Source organism: Leuciscus leuciscus, assembly GCF_965113295.1.
Source record: "Leuciscus leuciscus genome assembly, chromosome: 9".
Lineage (NCBI taxonomy): Eukaryota > Metazoa > Chordata > Actinopteri > Cypriniformes > Leuciscidae > Leuciscus > Leuciscus leuciscus.
Window position 1 is genome coordinate 12355590 of NC_138733.1, and position 19398 is coordinate 12374987.

The following is a 19398-nucleotide window of genomic DNA, read 5'->3' on the forward strand; positions in this document are numbered from 1 at the left end:
AACTAATCCCTTTAAAGCTTGTCCCATGTTCTGCATGATCTTTTCATCAGATTGACTCAGAATTATCAGCTTCTTTAAAGTTTTGTCGTTTCCTTAACCCATCTGTTATAATAAAACACTAATTCTAGAGGTTAATGACACAATATACACACAATAGAACCCCAAACTAACACATACAAGACATAAGGTGCAGTCACATCACACGCACTCATACTAGACACACTTATGTTAACTGTCCATTTTCAGTGTTCTCTAAACCAGTTTTGAAGCATGTCTGTTCATTATTTATTGGATTTTTAGAAAAGTCCCCATTATCATTATTTTGTTTAAGCTTGCTGATAAGAGAAAGACAGACAGAGTACCATCCCAAGAGTACCAACTCAAGCAGTCTCTCACTCTATAAACAAATACTCTTTTCAACAGCCTCCTAAGACTATACTTTAGTTCATCATATTCTAGAAACCTTTATAGTTCACAAATGTTAAAATACAAATGTTTAACTCAAATTAGAACATTACAACAATCTAAAATACATTATGCTATGAGCATTTCTAATGTTATCTTTAAAAGATGGATCTTACCCGTCTTACCCGTCGTTGAGTAATCACTTCGTGCACACTGATAACTGCTCTTCCCCATAACAGAATCTTTGACCGTTTTCTTCAACAGCATCAGTTTTCTGGAGCTTAGGAAAGGCACATTCAAGAGTCACCTTCATCTTCATCATATATCATGTATCACTGTCTTATGGTGGAGACTTAAGATCAGACAAAAAAAACTTACTGGTCCTATAATAAACTAGTCATAAATGTCACTTCTATCATTTAACCCTCTGGGGTCTAAGGTGTTTTTGGGGTCCTTGAGATGTTCTGACATGCCCTGACATTTGTGCTTTTTTCAGTTGCTTATAAACATATTAATGGCAAAGGTGTAATTACACTCTATTTAGCACAAACAGGGCTATCATAATATGTGAGCAACATGTATGTACATGTTTGTATTTTTGAGAGAATAATGTTTATGCATGGTTATTGAAAAAACAAAAAACTAAAGTTTCTGAAATAAGGGCACAAAACACATACCAAATATGTGTCAATAAGACTTCTGAATAATGCATTTTGTCGCCTAGAGTTTTTTCTTCAAAATGATCTGAAAATCATCCTGCCTTATCATTCACATAAAACAATACATTGATTTAAATTTTGCAAGACTTTGCAAAAACTTTCTGTTTGGAAAGGCCATATGCGAGTGGGCGTCAACGATCATGCATATTTAGTGGTTCACACCTGAGGAGACAATGGGGCCCGCATACTTAATGAGCCATTCATTCAGGTGTGTCACTGAGCCACAAGAAAGAATGCAAGAGCAATATATATATATATATATATATATATATATATATATATATATATATATATATATATATATATATATATATATACAGTATATATTCTACCAAATTGGTTCACAGTTGGAAGCATCTAATTTTATTTTTCCATGTCTAGTAATTGTGCAGTTTATTCTCATACTGTATTTTCAGTTTTGGAATATGTATCCTCTCCCCAAATTTGTCACTAATAAAACACAATAAAAATTATTTAAAGAAAAGTTTACATCTACCTTGTAAATATTTTTTTATTATTAAAAAGGTTACAATTACAACAACAATTCAAGTGCAATCTTTCTTTGTAAAAACTAAAGTATACATTTTATCATACTTATTTCAAAGTTAAGGATTCATTACTTTGAGTATAGCCTAGGCTACATTGGAACAAACACATAATAACATATTATTTGATTACTTTATTTTTGACAAAACATACTATATTTAACATATGAGCAAAAATTGGCAAACAAAAGCTTATTTGAGGTGGCAAATATTTTACAGTAAAAATGTATAATCTATCCAAAACTAGCCAACGAAATGTTGTCTTTCATATGTCTGTAACATAGGTCTTTCGTTTATATAAGACATATAAATGTTAATTTGCAGTTTAATACGTTGCTTATACTAATACATTTTATTTCAACGTATTTCAGTCGATTTTTACTCATCTCAGTATAGTTTGCTAAAAGCGGATCATTCATTCACACACAGAAACGCGATTCAAATTTAAACAGTCTTTTTGCGAGCGCGCATCTCTGCCATTCATTCATTCACACACAGAAACGCGATTCACTTGAGAATGAAAAAAACTTACTACAGTATTCTCAGGATCCGTTGCTCCTCAAAATACCAGCACTTCTGAGGTACATTTTCCATTATTCCTCACAGCGCCGCGAGACAGTGTAAACAAGTACAATGATCTGAATAAACTTGATGTGTTTTCTCGAGCTGATATGGGGGCGTTCACAGTTTGTATGGGATCGCCTCAGTCATTTGCGTTTGAATTGCGCGCGCTCTCCGTGAGCAGAGTCACATTAAAAATAATTAGCTGAGAAGAGAACGACTGACATCTCTCTCTTTTCATACAGATTACATAAACTGAGAATATTTATTTTTTATAAAAATTACTTCATTTAAAAGAAGAGAATTCAAGCTTCATGCCTGTGTGTCTGTATGCCTGTTTGACTGAGTATTCGCTGAGTTACAGTTCATTTTCGGACGCGTTTCAGAATGGACTTCACTGACAGAGAGGAGGCAGAACTCGCATCATGTTTATTTTTCTTTATTTGGCGAAAAGCACAACACTTTGTTTTTATTATGAGTATACACAAAAAAAATACACACTTAACAGGATCGATTGATGTATAACACAAGCATATAAGATAAAAATAATATTAGTTTGTTTTTGTTTTTTTGCACTGATAAGGAAAAAAACGAGCCTATCGCGCCGGCGCGATAGCCGACCTCAGGAGGTTAAAGGTCCCATGACATGAAAATTTCATTAGAGTTTTTTTTTTAACGTTAATATGAGTTCCCCTAGCCTGCCTATGGTCCCCCAGTGGCTAGACATTTTGATAGGTATAAACCAAGCCCTGGGTATTTTTGAGAAAATGAAAGCTCAGACGGGCGAATCTAGAATCTTCCCTTTATGTCGTCATAAGGGGAAAGGTCACCTCCCCTTTCTCTTCTTTGCCCGCAAAGAGAATTTGGCCCGCCCATGAGAAAATTAGCTGCGCGAGCGTGATATTGTTTTTTCCTCGAGAGACATCATGGCTTGCAAACGAGCAAAGCATGGCAGTTTCTCAGTGTTTGGATGTACAAATGAACAGAAGTATGTTTTAGTTCCTTCATCCGAGCCTCTGAAGAACCAGTGGGTTATGTGAATTTCTGATGTGTAATTGTTCAAGTTCAGACAGATAGTCTTTCTCTCAAAATCATTCAATACTGTTTATGCATCAGTAAATCAAGCCAGCGACTAAAATATCAACTTCACATTGTTTCTCTTAGTAGGACGAAAATAATCTTATTTAAACTGTGATTAAAATATATACAGAAATCGATCAAAGAACAATCCCTTTCCAATCGCCCAAGCTGTCAATCACACAGTGCGAGTTTATCTGGACACTTGCCAAAACTCGTTATGAAATCAATGACGCTGTTACGCTGCACAACGAAGCACTTACTGTACTTACCTCATGTTTGCATTGGTGAAATCATTAGTGAGAGTGCAGAAACTGCGTTGCAATGATAAGATCTTCATTCACGCGATCAACAGGCTGTCATCTGCTCAATGCTCATCACTGCAACCTTTTATGTGATGGGAATAGATCTAAATACTTAGGCTAAAAAACTTCTCACGATTCGTTAATCTCGATAGCTGTAATAGTAAAAACGTATAATAGCTGTAATAGTAAAAGAGAGAGAGTTCCACATGTAATGCTAGATATTCCATATTCAAGCAATTCAGCCAATCACAGCAGTGGGCGTTTACACTGAAGTCTCACAGCAGACTCGCCCCTTCAAACAGAGTGTTCAAATCAGAGGCTAAAATCAGGCTAGGAAAAATGCCTTTTATTTCTAAATTATTACATTTTTTTATCTTAAAAACATACTAACATTATAAGGGCACCCCAGGAAACATTATAAAACAATAAAATAATCCATGTCATGGGACCTAATTGATTTTTTCTTTTTAAAACATTTAAATACAAATTGCCCTCTGAATGGCAATGATTTCTTACATGCGTTTTCAAATAAACATAATTTTTATAAATTTTTCCAACTCACAATTGTTGGATTCATCGTCTGTCATTTTACATCATCCTGTATTTATCCATTCACTTATAAAAAAAATATTTTTTATAGATATTTCCTTCTTTCCTCTTATTCTTTCTCAGACAAAAACGTTATTATCATAATATTAAACACTGATCTACTTTGATCAGTTAACACTGCATTGTGATGCTTACATACAGGTAAATAAAAACTTAAATAATGATTAAATTAAAATGTACTGTACCTAAATTGGTGTCATGCATTCATTGCTAAGAACTTTGCCACATACCACACACTGCGGCCTGGGCTCTTCCTCTCTCACACTCCAAATAAATCCAAATTTGAGTCATAATTAGTAATAACTTAATGAATCTGTTTGAGATTGAATTAATGCTAGATGTTTTGTCATAAATTACGGACATGGCATCTGAGGACTAGTTTGATCATTATGAGCTTGCAAATGGCTCCAACTTACTGCACCCCCTTTGAACGAGTGTGTCCCAATCAGGAATGTAAACAGAGCCACTGAGCATTTCTCTGTTTTCTTTTGACAGTCCACCAGTGGCGTATTCAATCACAATAGCCGAATCATAATCTTCATCATTATCACTGGCAGCACATTCATTTTCATAAGCTGCAAGGAAATGCTCAAAATATTCTAAGCGGTTTTCACAAAGTTTCTGTTTAACTTTAGTCACACTTGTCCAGGGATATTATCCCCGATCCATAATTTCCTTTATAAAACAGACAATATTTTTTTCCCCTTCAATGACTTAATATCAACAAAATATCCCACAATGTACATTATTGATTTCAGAATCTTTGGACATAGCTGTCTTTACATCTGACTAATTTGGTATTATCATCAACAACACTGATTACAAAACAAGTACATATTAACATCCTGAAGCCGGGCTAAATAGTCCCACTTCAGTCCCACTTATCTCTACTGTTTTACAGAAACCAAAATATTATATTACTCATATCTAAATCCCCAAGTCGCACACACACCTTTATTGTTGCTTGCTCCTTCAATCCTTATCATATAAATTTAAGTTCTCTAGATATCTAATGTCATGCATCCATTTACTGGATGAAAAAGTAAAAACGTTATTTCTCCTGGCAGTTTTACTTTTATCTTTGCGCTCTGCCTCTAACCAGTACATGACTGTTTGCTTACAATCCACATTAGAGTTCTCAACGGGTCGGGTCGGCCCGACAAACCCGACGGGACCCGCGGGTTCGGGCCGGGTTCGGGTCGAAAATATAAGCAAATGACTCGGGTCGGGTCGGACCTCGGGCTTAATTCTTTTCCGCTCATTGAAAAAAACCAAACATTTATTAATCATCGCTGCTGTTCACCGTAAAGAAAGTTGGCTGCTGCGTGCAACGCATGGTGCAACGTGCAACATGGAGAGGGGCGGGGGCAGACCTGACGCCGCTGCGTGCACGCCTTTAGCCTGGAGAAGAAGATGGAGTTGGTGAAAAGTAAACTTTCCGCAGGTGAATTCATCGTCGCTACTACAGCCTATTTATATATTTAAAGTTTATTGTTTCAGTTGTTTTTATTGTTAAAAGGCGTGAACATTAAAGGTTGATTTGAATTCCCGTCTGCTGGTCATGATAATACGTGTATGAGAAAAAAAAATCTGACGCGGCGTCGGGCCGCAGGCCGGGTTCGGGGAGATAATTCATGTTGATGTGTCGGGTAGTGTTGTTTTTGGCGGCCTGTTTTCATTTTAGTTTTAGTCTAGTCTTTGTGTCAAGCTGTCGTTTTAGTTTTTATTAGTTTTAGTCACGTTCATACTCTTTTTAGTCTAGTCAAGTTTTAGTCGACGAAAACTGATGACATTTTAGTCTAGTTTTAGTCAACGAAAACTGATGACATTTTAGTCTAGTTTTAGTCGACGAAAACTGATGACATTTTAGTCTAGTTTTAGTCAATTAAAATTGTATTTTAGTCTCTTTTTAGTAATGCAATTCTATTTAACCCAGTCAATATAGAATTTCAAGCAAGGTTATCTTATTATATTTAGTATATTTAGGGCTGTGACGGTGGCAGTTTTTTTTTACCACCGCGGTAATGGACCAACTACCGGCGGTGGTTGGGGGGTTATTTAAAAAAAAAATAAAAAAAATAACTCGTTTTATATTTCCACACAAAGACGCGTGATATAGCCTACCACTCTGCGCTTTGAGAGGGATGTGGGACACGAGCAGGAGAGAGACCATCGATCTCTTTATGATATCTTCGTGTTTTCTACTTGATGTAAATGGTCTGAAGAGCGAATTTTATCCTCCACAAGGGCGAAATATTTAGGCTATGTTTGAGATTGCGCTGCCAGAGAAAGTGAAACTAAAAATCACCCGCGCGTGTGAAACGCGTTTTACAACTAAACTTGACGCGCCTTACCATGTCTAATAACAAGCACAAACTGTTAAAAAGAATTTGACATGCAAGTACAAATGTATAGGCTATCTGTCCTACAGTGTTTTTCTACTTTACCACAGTAAAGAATACGAATATAATAGGCCTAATTAAAAGCGAACCAATGAAGAAACGTTTATAATCCCTTTAGAAAATGGGTGAGACGTGAGTGAAGATTTGGGAAAAGAAACAAGAGATTCCATGCAGGGATGAGTCACGAATTTTGGATATTCGATTAGTTTTTTTAATTATAGAATATCGAATAGGTTGTGCGATTATTCTCTAAAATAAAATCTCCATGTTCTGGTGCTGATGCGGTGACGCGTTCATGTAACCGGAGGATGACGCTGCCAATAACATAGCCTACAGCTGTCACAAAGAACCGGCAAAAGTAATGATTATGAATGTGTCAAATATATCAATGAGACATTTTAATAGAATAATGGAGTAATATTGTTAAATTCGCTGATAATCGGGTGACCAGATCTCAAACCAGAATTTAAAGCCGACAAAGCTATTGGGTTCACGCACAATTAACTCTCTCATTCGTCGTGACGTTATAACATTTCGTCTCGTCTCGTTTTGGTCAACGAAAATGAAGAGACATTTTAGCATAGTTTTTATTTTGTAAACCACATTTAGTCTCGTTTTTATTCGTCAACGATATTGCATTATACATGTATTTTAGTCATCGTCACATGACCAGCATTTACGTCTCGTCTCGTCTCGTTTTCGTCAGGTGATAACGGTTCGTTGACGACAATATTTCGTCATAATTTTCGTTGACGAAAGCAACACTAGTGTCGGGTTACATCGGGTCCGGGCATTAAAAGCCACGGGCCGGGTCGGGTCGGGTTGTAATTTTCAGGCCCGTTGAGAACTCTAATCCACATACACATCTCATTCAACAGACATCAGAAAAAACACCGGTTCATCATATTGATCTTTTTTAGCATTTTACCCTGAGATTTCCCCATGATGGTCACTCTTTTCTGTGGATTTTCAGTTGGCGGCCATATATAACTCTAGACGTCTCTAGAGAGATCAATTTTCACCTCAATTGAAAAAGGTGAGCACTCACAACTTGCTCACAAATTTGATCTAACAGACCCTCTGGGTTTCCCCTAATACACTCCCGTGGATTAACTAACTAGTCTGGACTAGTAATCTGTTCTAGTCCACCACAGTGTTTCCTTGACCATCATGAGTCAATCCCTCTCAAACATGTATCAATAACAATTTAGACTTTGTCTCTACCAGTCTCAGCTTATGCCACTTCAGTTCTTTTGATGATTCCAGTGGTGTCTCTCTTGGGCCCTTGTGGTCGGCCCCTCTCTCTCAAGTTTGCGAGGTACGGCTGGAACTACTCAGTCCAGGTGGCCAAACACCGTCCGCTCTCGGGTCCAAGAGACACATCCAAGGAATCCTGCCAACTATGCCAAATTGTGGTGGCAAACAATTTTCTAATACTGAATAAGAGACAAACAGGTATCAATTGTCTTTAACAATTATTTATTCCCTTGCAAGGAAAGGTCAGCAGTCATACAGTCATACAACGTGCCTGCAGAGTGTGACAACGAGTGGGGGCATCCTTCATTCTTTATAGTTGTTCCACCCCCAAGGTTGTTTTCCCGAGGCTAAATTAAGATACATCTCAGCCATAACTAACACATTGTTTAGATTTGTCTATCATATTATACCCTTGAATGGAGACCCTCTGTCTCAGTCATACACTTAGTCACACATTAACTTTTGTCAGGTCATATACAAGGAGATACACATACATACATGCATAAGGGTATGTATCGACAATACATTAATCTAATTACCATCATATTTCTAAGATTCTATAAATATAATTAAATGCAAAAATATAGAACATATAAAATTTCTTCCACAAAACATATTCATTTGTGCTTTAAGTTTGAACTTTCTATTAATGGATTCACTGCTAAACTGATCTGATCTGAACTGAGAGTGAAGAGTGTGTCATTGTTCTCTACAGTTTGAGGGATTGTGGCGTCACAGATGAAGGTTTTGCTGCTCTGACTTCAGCTCTGAGATCAAACCCTGGACACCTGAGATTACTGGATCTGACTGGGAATAAAATAGGAAAATCAGTGAATCTTCTGTCTGTTGTACTACAGAATACTCACTGTAAACTGGAGAAACTGGGGTAAGATCATATTTGACTCTCACACATGAATCACAATGTAAAGTATATTTGAAGTGTTCAGCCTCTTTCTGCTGCTGTGAGTTCAGCTGATTGAGCTGTAAATGATTAAACACATTGTAAACTCCACCCACTGGCCCAAAAACGGTATCCGGTGTCGTGGTCGAAGGAAATTCAGCGTGTATGTCTTTTCGGGCGCTTCTGGAAAAATCACTTTAATTTATTAAACAGTTGATTTCTAATTTTAATTCTGACTCCATAAATAATTTAATCTGACTCCAAATTTACTCTTTAATTTTTACTGATTTTCAATCTTAACAGCTGATCAAAAGATGAATTGTGATTTAATTTAGATCTTTGATTATTCTTAACATTCCATACTTTCAGTTATTAATTCATTATGGACCTAATGCCGCATAGAGACCACGTCGGCCGGATTGTGTTTCTCACGGTCACAAACTTGCTAATTCTGATTTTAGTCAGTGGATGTAGGATTTGCTAATACCTCTTAAGTCGGTTGCCTACTGCTCACTCGTACAAAAAAGTGTAGTTTATTTTAGCCATTTCCATACAACTTGCTAAATCAGTGATAGACAGAAATCAAAAGGTCTTCAGATGTCGTGCCTACTGCTCCGTTCATACATGCGCCTTTAGTTTGACCTACCTTAACTAAGATTTGCGGTAGCATCAGCCTCCTTATAATTTGCTAAAATAATGATTTCAGAATACTTCAGAATAAATCAAGATGTAACATTTATTTTGCCAGGCAGGGTTAAGCATCAATTAAAAGGATTAAACAGAATACACAATACATAACTGATCAGCATAAAATACAAACATAATTCAAAATGCAATATCAAAAATAGTTTAAAAGAGTCAGCATACCTGGCAATAGAGACACACAGCAACATTGTGGGAAGTTCTGTTTACAGATGCTTCCTTGAGTGGTTTGCCATATTCCTTTAAATACCCAAGTGAAACAAAAGAACAATAAACATCTAGCACCCAAATATTTATTCAGCTTTCGTTTGACCCTTTCTCGTGCCCCAAGTGGTCACGCCTGAGTTTGGGGGATAAAGATAAATGGTTATCAACAATCTTTATTGGGGCATCTCCCACATCAGAAGAACAGGCATTGTTTTCTTTTTTCTGACCGTTCTGCTGCTGCGGGAATGAAACTCCTTTACCATTCGCACCAGAAGTATTTCTTTTGACCTCTCATAAAACAGCTGGAGACAGTAGGTTTGTGTGTTTTGCATGACTGAATGAGACCTGTAGGGGAGAAGATAGTGTGCAGGAAGGAAGATAGTGAGTCGGGAACTCAGCATGGGAGGAAGAGATGAGATTGGGGCAGTTGTGTTGTGCTCTCTGTCCCATAGATCTCTTCTTCAGATTAGTGAGTTTTATTGTTTTTTTTATTGTTTTATTGTATTGAGTTCTTGAATTCAGTCTTGGTAAAAATCCATCCTTACAACATGAGCTGATCCTCAGTAACATGATACTGCAGGACTGAGTCACACTGAAGTACACACTTTCACACACAATCAAATGTAAAATTGTAAAATCAAATCAAATCAAATCACACACACACACACACACACACACACACACACACACACACACACACACACACACACACACACACACACACACACACACACACACACACACACACACACGCACTAGTTGATACTCCATACATATTACATAGTACAGATCTAAGTAACATAGTAAATCTAGCCTATGTTGTGAATAGAGCAGTCATTCTCAAACTTTTTACACCAAATACAACCTCAGAAAATATTTGGCTCTCCAAGTACCACCATAATGACCAATATTAAAATACATTAGCATAGTTGGCCTAACTATTCAGCTACAGCTATGCACAGCTCAAAAACAAGGCAGGTTTATTCCTAATAAGAATTTTTTTTAATGTCAGCCACTTTAAACATTGTAAATACACAGTTTGAACATTAACACTGTATTGTGCTGCTTACATACAGGTGAATAAAAACGTTCATTGCTAAGAACTTTGCCACATACCACACACTACAGCCTGGGCTCTTCCTCTCTCCCACTCCAAATAAATCCAAAAATTAGTCATAATTAGTAATAACTTAATTAATCTGTTTGAGATCGAATTAATGCTAGATGTTTTGCTCTAAATTATTCACATGGCATCTGAGGATTATTTCTCTTTTTTTCAGTTATTTTTCTTTATTTCCAGATTCAATCATAGGCTCGTTCTTACGTAGGCTACTAGAGCACGTACTCACATGCGCACACTTAAAAAAAATTATGCTTTTAAATCTCAACCAACTAAATGATGCAAATGACATTTGTATGAATTCTAAATAAAATATACAGATTGTACTGAATAGATTGCTTTTGGCTCAAGATAAGGATTTATTGAGTCCACATGACATGAAAACTAGAAACTCTGCTTCTAACCACAGGTCGAGAGCTGTCATTCCAACCACACAACTTTGCGATGCTGTTTGCGAATGTTCGTTGGAACGATGGTTTCGGGAAACACTGACTCATTGAACTACGTTGATAACAACAGAACTTGCAACCATTTTACATTACATTTACATTTATGCATTTGGCAGACGCTTTTATCCAAAGCAACTTACATAGCATTTCAAGGTACATGTTTACATTCTTATCAGTTCTTGTTTTCCCTGGGAATCGAACACATGACCTTGGCGTTGCAAGCGCCAACGCTCTACTGTTTGAGCTACAGGAAACCATAGGTGGCTATGCTTTTGGGAAACGCAACACTGATCTGCACTTCTCTTGCCAGATTAATGCCACGATAGCAGTTTCATTGAACTTTTCATCATTTCATCATCCACCTGTAAAATTAATATTTAATTCAGTGATTCCTCTGCGTACCACAGTTTGAGAATCAGTGGAATAGAGTAACTTATTAAAGCAGATTTTGCAAAAGACTGACTTCTAATATAGTGCAAATAAGAGATTATTTTTCCTGATTGAATGATACTTAAGATGTTTTATGTTCATGTTTCGTGACATTTTAAATCTCAATCTAATGATCCATATTAATTTGTGCTTTAAGTTTGAACTTTCTCTTAATGGATTCACTGCTAAACTGATCTGATCTGAACTGAGAGTGAAGAGTGTGTCATTGTTCTCTACAGGTTGTGGAATTGTGGCGTCAAAGATGAAGGTTTTGCTGCTCTGACTTCAGCTCTGAGATCAAACCCTGAACACCTGAGATATCTGAATCTGTCTGAGAATAAAATAGGAAAATCACTGAATCTGCTGTCTGATGTACTACAGAATCCTCACTGTAAACTGGAGAAACTGGGGTAAGATCATTGTTTTATCTCCATTTATTGTTCCTCGTTCCTCATTCTCAGTCTTGTTCCTTTTTCATGGATTGAAAAGAATTACAGGCCTGGCCTGGGAGAGTCAGGAACATGAAGTCAATTGGTGTTCACCAACCTTCTCTGCTTTTACTTTCAAACATCTGCATTTATACAGGGTTCAGGGGGGTGTATCAGCCAACCAATGAGAATATACATTACATTCTTATAGAATGTGAGACAAGTCCATTTATGGCCACTTTCCGGGTGAAGGTAGCCCTTACGGGCCCTTTCTCCTAAACAATGAAAGAGGGACCCTTTCTAGGCTGCTTTACAAGAAACACACTCACATACATAGTGTACATTAAAACAGATGTGTGCAGAGAAGCAAGAACTTCTCTCCACTCCAACCCCTGTAGCCTCAAAGACCAAAAAGGAAGAAAACAGGGTGAAACAGAGACAGAAAAGTCAGGCTGATTAGATTTATTTTGCAATCATATTTGACTCTCACACATGAATTACAATGTAAAGTATAATTGAAGTGTTCAGCCTCTTTCTGCTGCTGTGAGTTCAGCTGATTGAGCTGTAAATGATTGAACACATGAGCTGATCCTCAGTAACATGATACTGCAGGACTGAGAGTCACACTGAAATACACACTTTCACACACAATCAACATTTCAGTCTCTTGACTTTAAACAGACTCGAGCTCAACACAGTCAGAACTGAGAAATGAAGAACATGATTCATTCTTACTGTTAATTTTGTTCATCTTCCTGCATTGACACTTTCTAAAATGTTTTTAAACATGTTTGTGTAAACACACACACACACACACACACACACACACACAAATTGATACTCCACACAGATCTAAGTAACATAGTAAAACTAACCTATGTAGTGAATAGTGTCATTTATTAAAACAGATTTTGCACAAGACAGACATTTAATATAGTGCAAATAAGAGATTATTTTTCCTGATTGAATGATACTTTAGATGATCAGTTGAGCAGTAAATATGATCATGTTTTGAGACATTTTAGATCTCAATCTATCAAACATATTAATTTGCGCTTTAAATTGGAACTTTCTCTTTAATAATGGATTCACTGCTAAACTGATCTGATCTGAACTGAGAGTGAAGAGTGTGTCATTGTTCTCTACAGGTTGTGGGATTGTGGCGTCACAGATGAAGGTTGTGCTGCTCTGGCATCAGCTCTGAGATCAAACCCTGAACACCTGAGATATCTGAATCTGTCTGGAAATAAACTAGGAGATTCAGGAATGAAGTTGCTCTCTGATCTGAAGGATGATCCACATTATAAACTAAAGGAACTAAACTACTGTGAGTATATATTTTTTCAAGCCTTTAAATTGACCCAATTTCAGTGACTGGTCTCATATGTGTGTAACTGGAGAATATAAGATAATAATTCAGCTCCACTTTAGTCTCTGTAAACCTTTTTTAATAAGAGTTTAATTCTGTGATGTGAATATGATCTATGAATAAAAAAAGGTATGGTAGAAGAGCGCTTCCTGGACTCCAAAGTTTGGTTAAAAACGAGGTGCTCTTTGGATGGGAAACTAAATGCCAAAAATCAAAAAGGAAAAAAGGAACTCCAAGGCACTCTCAATTGCAAAAGTTAAAAAGCCTTTATTATTATGGCTTGGTCACATTAACCTTCTAAAAAACTCCAACGCGTTTCGGCTACATGCCTTCTTCTGGGAGTTAAACAGATCTCAAACAAACAAAGTTTCTTATGAACTAACAGTCCACCAATCAGAAGTCTCCATCTGTCAACTGTGGCGCTAAGGTTACAATTGTTAGTACACCCAAGAGACAGCAGATGTCATAATTTCCACTTCTTACCAAATCAATTAAGTACACACAAAAACTGACTTCATGAAAGGAACATGTCAGTACCCAACACGGTGACCCATACAAGTTAAAATACAAGCATAGTATACAAATTTCAAACCACCATAGGACAACAGAACATCAAAGATATACACTAAGGTCAAGTTCCTCATTCAAGCCTGGATATTTAGTAGCCTGCAGGCGATATATCCAGAAAGCTTCCCGTTGATTCAGCTGCCTTTGCCTATTGCCTTTTCTTAAGGACAAAGGGATGTGGTCAATCCCACAGATCTGTAAGGTGGATTGGTCACTATTGTGATGTTCCATATAGTGTCTTGCCATGGGATAGTTGGTGTTACCTGTGCGAATTGCGTATTTGTGTTCAGCCAGTCTGTCCAATAAACGCTGCTTGGTTCTTCCTACATAAAAGACTTCACACATAGGACATTCCAATCTATAAATGACAAAGGTAGTTTGGCAGTTTATAAAATGGTTAATAGTGGGGGTTTGTCTTACATTAGCACAATGGTTGCAGTGATGGCATTTGTACGAACCTATGGGCCTAGGGCCTAACCATGTTTGTTTTACTTCTGGTTTAAGATAACTGTGAACCAGTCTATCTTGTAGGGTGGGACATCTTCTAAAACTAATGAGAGGTGGTTCAGGAAAGACCTGACTTAATACCTCATCACTTTCAATAATTCCCCAGTTTTTTTGTATGATTTGCCTTATCTGTTCAGCCTCTGTACTGTATGTAGTGACAAAAACAGACCTCTCTTTTGTTAGTTTCGGTGTATTCCTTTGTAGTAATGATGCCCTATCTATATGTTTGGCTCTGGTGTAAGCTTTTTGAAGAGTAGAGCTTCTATATCCCCTTTCCTTAAATCGTGACATCATCTCTAGTGATTTACTTTCAAAAACATGATCTTGGTCACAGATCCTCTTCACTCTCTGAAACTGCCCATATGGGACATTCTCTTTAAGCCAATTTGGATGGAAACTCTTGGCATGTAAAATTGTGTTTCTGTCTGTCGGTTTTCTATACACTGATGAATGCAAGGTTCCTTGGTTATCTTTTGAAATTGTCAAATCAAGAAAATTAATACACACTTTGCTATATTCTAAAGACAACTTGATGTTTGGATTAATGCTATTCAGATAACCATGAAATTCAATCAACTCTGTTTCCGTGCCAGACCAAAAAAGACATATATCATCAATATAGTGCCCCCACCAGATAATAAACTTGTGAAACACATTATTTTCTTGATTCAAAACAAAGTCCTCCTCCCATTTGCCCAGGTACAAACCTGCATAGGAAGGGCTGTAACATGCCCCCATAGCACAACCTTTTGTCTGTTTAAAGATCTTATCCTGGAAGACAAAAATGTTATTAGTCAAAGTCCATTCTGTTAGTGACCGCAAAAAATCAGTGGGTGGCATTTCATGTGCAGGGCGGCCACTCAAGAAATGTCTCAGTGCTGCAAGGCCCTGTTGATGGTCGATATTTGTATATAATGCTTCCACATCCATAGTTACAAGGAAGGTTTCAGAGCCTATATCTTGTAGCTCTTTGTTCTTGTTTAAAATATCAATAGTGTCCTGGACTCATGATCTATGAATAGGCTAGGTCTATATGAGTATTTTCATCTCTTACGTTTACATGCACAACTTTTGTTTCAATTGGAATTAATTAATTCCGATTGATGAATCCAAACGTAGTGTTTACATGAACGTTAAATAAAATATCGTGTTGATGTGTGCGTTTATATGTCACAAGCTTCAAATTGGAATTGAGATTTTGACATGCACACACTGCACGAATATTTCCCGCTGTCTGATACTGTTCTCCTACATTGTTTGTTTGTTTGTTTGTTTAAACTGCAGACTTATTAATTATATATTACGGGCCAGGTCCTCATTATGAGACAATGAGCATATGAACCGTTGTGCCGTGGTGCTTATATTGATCAAGCAGTAAAAACACCCGTACCTGCACCCAAAACAGCCTGTGGATGAGAGTATGAGAGAAGGACTGGTGGGACGATGTCCTGCTCCACTTCACAGATTATGAATGGAAGGAGAATTTTTGAATGAGACGAATATGTACGAATAGCCGTGAGATTGTGTTGGTCATTCATGACACTTCATTCAACAACTACAACAGCTCTTACGCACCATATGTCATTATGCCATTTCTACGTCATTGCACACGCGCACAGCACTTTCCAGTTTTGGTTTTCAGTCTGATCAAGTGTTTATATGTCCTCTCGATCGGATTAGAAAAAGAATAAACCAAATCGATCAAGCTCATTCGATTAAGGTTTACATGAAGGCTTTTCAGTCCGAGCCGTCAATCTGATTACTAACGGATTATTTGGTTGCATATAAACATTGTTTGTGTGTGTGTGTGTGTGTGTGTGTGTGTGTGTGTGTGTGTGTGTGTGTGTGTGTGTGTGTGTGTGTGTGTGTGTGTGTGTGTGTGTGTGTGTGTCTGTGTGTCTGTGTGTGTGTGTGTAAGTAAGTGATAAAGTGAGTGTTTCATTAATCTATTACAGTTTTCCATGAATATCTCTATCTGTGTTTTTCCTGAAATGATCTCCAGATGTGATGTGACAGCAGTAATGTCTCATACTCATATGTGTCTGTCTGTGTGTTTTATTGTAGGACTCTCAGTATTTAGACGTCAGTTCAGTTTCCTCAGGATCAGCTGATGGTGAATAAGGAGTCGCTACAGAGACTGAATATGCGCTGCTTGATCATAATGTAAATGGTGTAAGACTGTATACACTGCAAGAGACAAACACAGTGTAAATAAGTGATTTATTGAGTAAGGTATACAGATTTGTTTATTAAGAATATGATTCTTTTATCATATTTTTATTTTTTTATATATTTTTTTTTTACATGTAAAACCTTTTTCTAAGTTTAAAAGTTTTAATTTGAGATATCTAAAGCCTGACTACAGAAGAGATGGATGTTTTAAATATGTACCAGCAGAGGTCGACAATGCAAATGACTTCATTGAACATTTATTTCTGTAAGATATAAGTCATATTATATGGTTTAAGCTTTAATATCGTCAAATGTGAATGAATTGCTTTACTTGACTGCCATCTTGGAGTCAATACTTCTCTGTTAATTATCTAGGTATAACTTTTTCCAAAGATATGGAGTTGATTATTCATACTGATGATTATTTTCGGAAGATTAGGTGATTGCAGAGTCAAATTGGACAAATGATTGTAAATTTATATTTAATTTTTTGGCCGAATACTGCATCATTAACAATTATTTACAATCATTAACAATTCATTTGTGTGATTTTGCTGTTGATAAATTTCCAAACAAAATATGCAATTTATTAACAAATGATACATTTCCTAGACAATTAGGATTGGGATGTCATTTTTTTTATTTATTTTTTTATCATAATTGCTTTGTAATTCAGAAATAGTGTCAACAGACCACCTACCTTTCTATTGTTCGTACAGTTCCTCTTTCTGGCATAGATTGTATAATCCATTAATTGATTAATTCTTTAACTCTGTCTGCCTGAAACAATATAACCTTTGGTGTAAAAATGCAAGATGCCTGTATTAAGTTTGTATTAAATATAATTTTTATTTTCCTTTCACTTTGCTTTTGAATCTACATCAACTTTTGGAACAAACCATTCCAGCTTCAGACCGTGAGAAGCTTTTGTAAGAAGGTAAAACTGACATCTAACAAAAAAATAAGCAAAGCTTAATTTGTTTTCATAATTAGACAATATTATACAAATATAATATGTGCAGTTACTCGGGCGGTTGCTTGGGTGTTGCTATATGTGGCTGCTATGGTATTCTGGGTGGTTGCTGTTGTGGTTAGGGTACTCTGGGTGGTTGCTAGCTTGTTCTGGATGGTTGCTAGAGTGTTGCTATGCAGATGCTAGAATATATTATTACTTTGCTAGCATGTTTGAGATAGATACCATGCTAGTTGATGGATTTATGGATGGATGGATAGATAGAATGGAGGCTTAAATGAGTCTATATAGCTTAAAAATTTTACATAAAATTTGTAAAAACAAAATGTGTTTTAAGTGTGGGTAGAGTTTCACTCACAAAAAAATACTTAAACCAGAGCATAATAGTGGAGAGGAATCTGAATCTCACACATCAGGTCTCAATCATCTGCAGTCGCTCAAATAATCTGAGATTCGGATAATGGAAATATTTTAATTTATTCTTCAAATAAAGCTGCACAAACAACCAAGAAAGACTAGAAGTGAAAGAGGAAAACATGATTGTCAAACTGGGCAAACTATGAGAAATCTGTGCACTGATATTATAAAAACACCGTCTGATAAATGATTCATATGAAAAGATGAGCTAAACAGGAAAAATAAAGTAAAACTCAGAGTTAATTGCTCCTAGCAGACAAATAGCTGTGTAATGTGGTTTAAAACACCTTTCCCTACATTTATCAAACTAATGGAAGAGAAAAAGGGAGATATCTTTGCGATTCTCTGAACAATCTGTTAAATATTGAAGTCACAAAACCGAATAACATTAAGCCAAGAAGTCTCATGTGAAGAAAGAGTGTCACAGATACAACATTTCAATCATCATCTATGCAGTTACGGTTGTTACTTGTGTGGAGTGTGGCAAGACCTTCATTACATGTGAACATCTCAGAAAGCATCTGAAAAGTCACTCTGAAGAAAGATATGGATATGGATTAAAGAGAAAGTCCACCTGGATAAACACACAAGGATGAAGAGACTGGAGAGAAGCCGCACATGAGCCATCAGTGAAGAAGTTTCAAATGTGCGTAAGGTCTCAGGTTTCATCCGGAGAATAAGAAATAAAAAGATGTAATGAATCTGATTTAAGCAATTGTTAAAGTTGTTCAAATAGGATATAGCTTTAAAAATTTCACAAGATTTGTAAAGCTGTTTTAACTGTTACTTTGTGGAGTAGTAGCCTACAGTTTACTAAGTTAAACATGATTTTCTTCCCCTACATTTAAGAACAGATGAACACGATAAAATACAAAACTTAAAAAAATTAAATAAAAAAAACACTTAAAAACAAACAAAAAAGAAATATAACCATCAATAGAGTCCAATATTTAGACCAGGCTATGATGTTAATACTGAGTAGGCTAACTTGTAGAAAAACAACTAATTTAAGAATCTGATAAAGCAAACGCAATAAATGAAAATATAAATTATAAAAGTTATTGCTGAAATGGAGTAGGCCCTACCTTTTAAATGTCACAAGATTTGAAATGTTTTCCTTTTACTTTGAACAAATATGCAACTTTTTTTTCCCCAACACAATTCAACGTACCTACTGTGTCATATGACATATTTTGCATATATGCTGAAAAACCAGCTGCACAAGATCTACTACATGCCTTCTGTCATCTGCCTGATGGTTTGTTTACGCATTAAAC

General features: G+C 36.4%; 1 protein-coding gene across 1 annotated transcript in view; it reads left to right on the forward strand.

The window, feature by feature from the left end:
- LOC309507059 (uncharacterized protein) overlaps positions 1 to 17593 on the forward strand; it is a 275228-nt gene extending 257635 nt beyond the window's left edge. The window contains exons 27-30 of the mRNA XM_082181150.1: positions 8596 to 8766; positions 11928 to 12098; positions 13265 to 13443; positions 16624 to 17593. Coding sequence (XP_082037276.1) covers positions 8596 to 8766; positions 11928 to 12098; positions 13265 to 13443; positions 16624 to 16625 — 523 coding nt within the window. The 3' untranslated portion in view covers positions 16626 to 17593. The remainder of the gene's footprint in view (positions 1 to 8595; positions 8767 to 11927; positions 12099 to 13264; positions 13444 to 16623) is intronic.
- The last annotated feature ends 1805 nt before the right edge of the window (positions 17594 to 19398 follow it).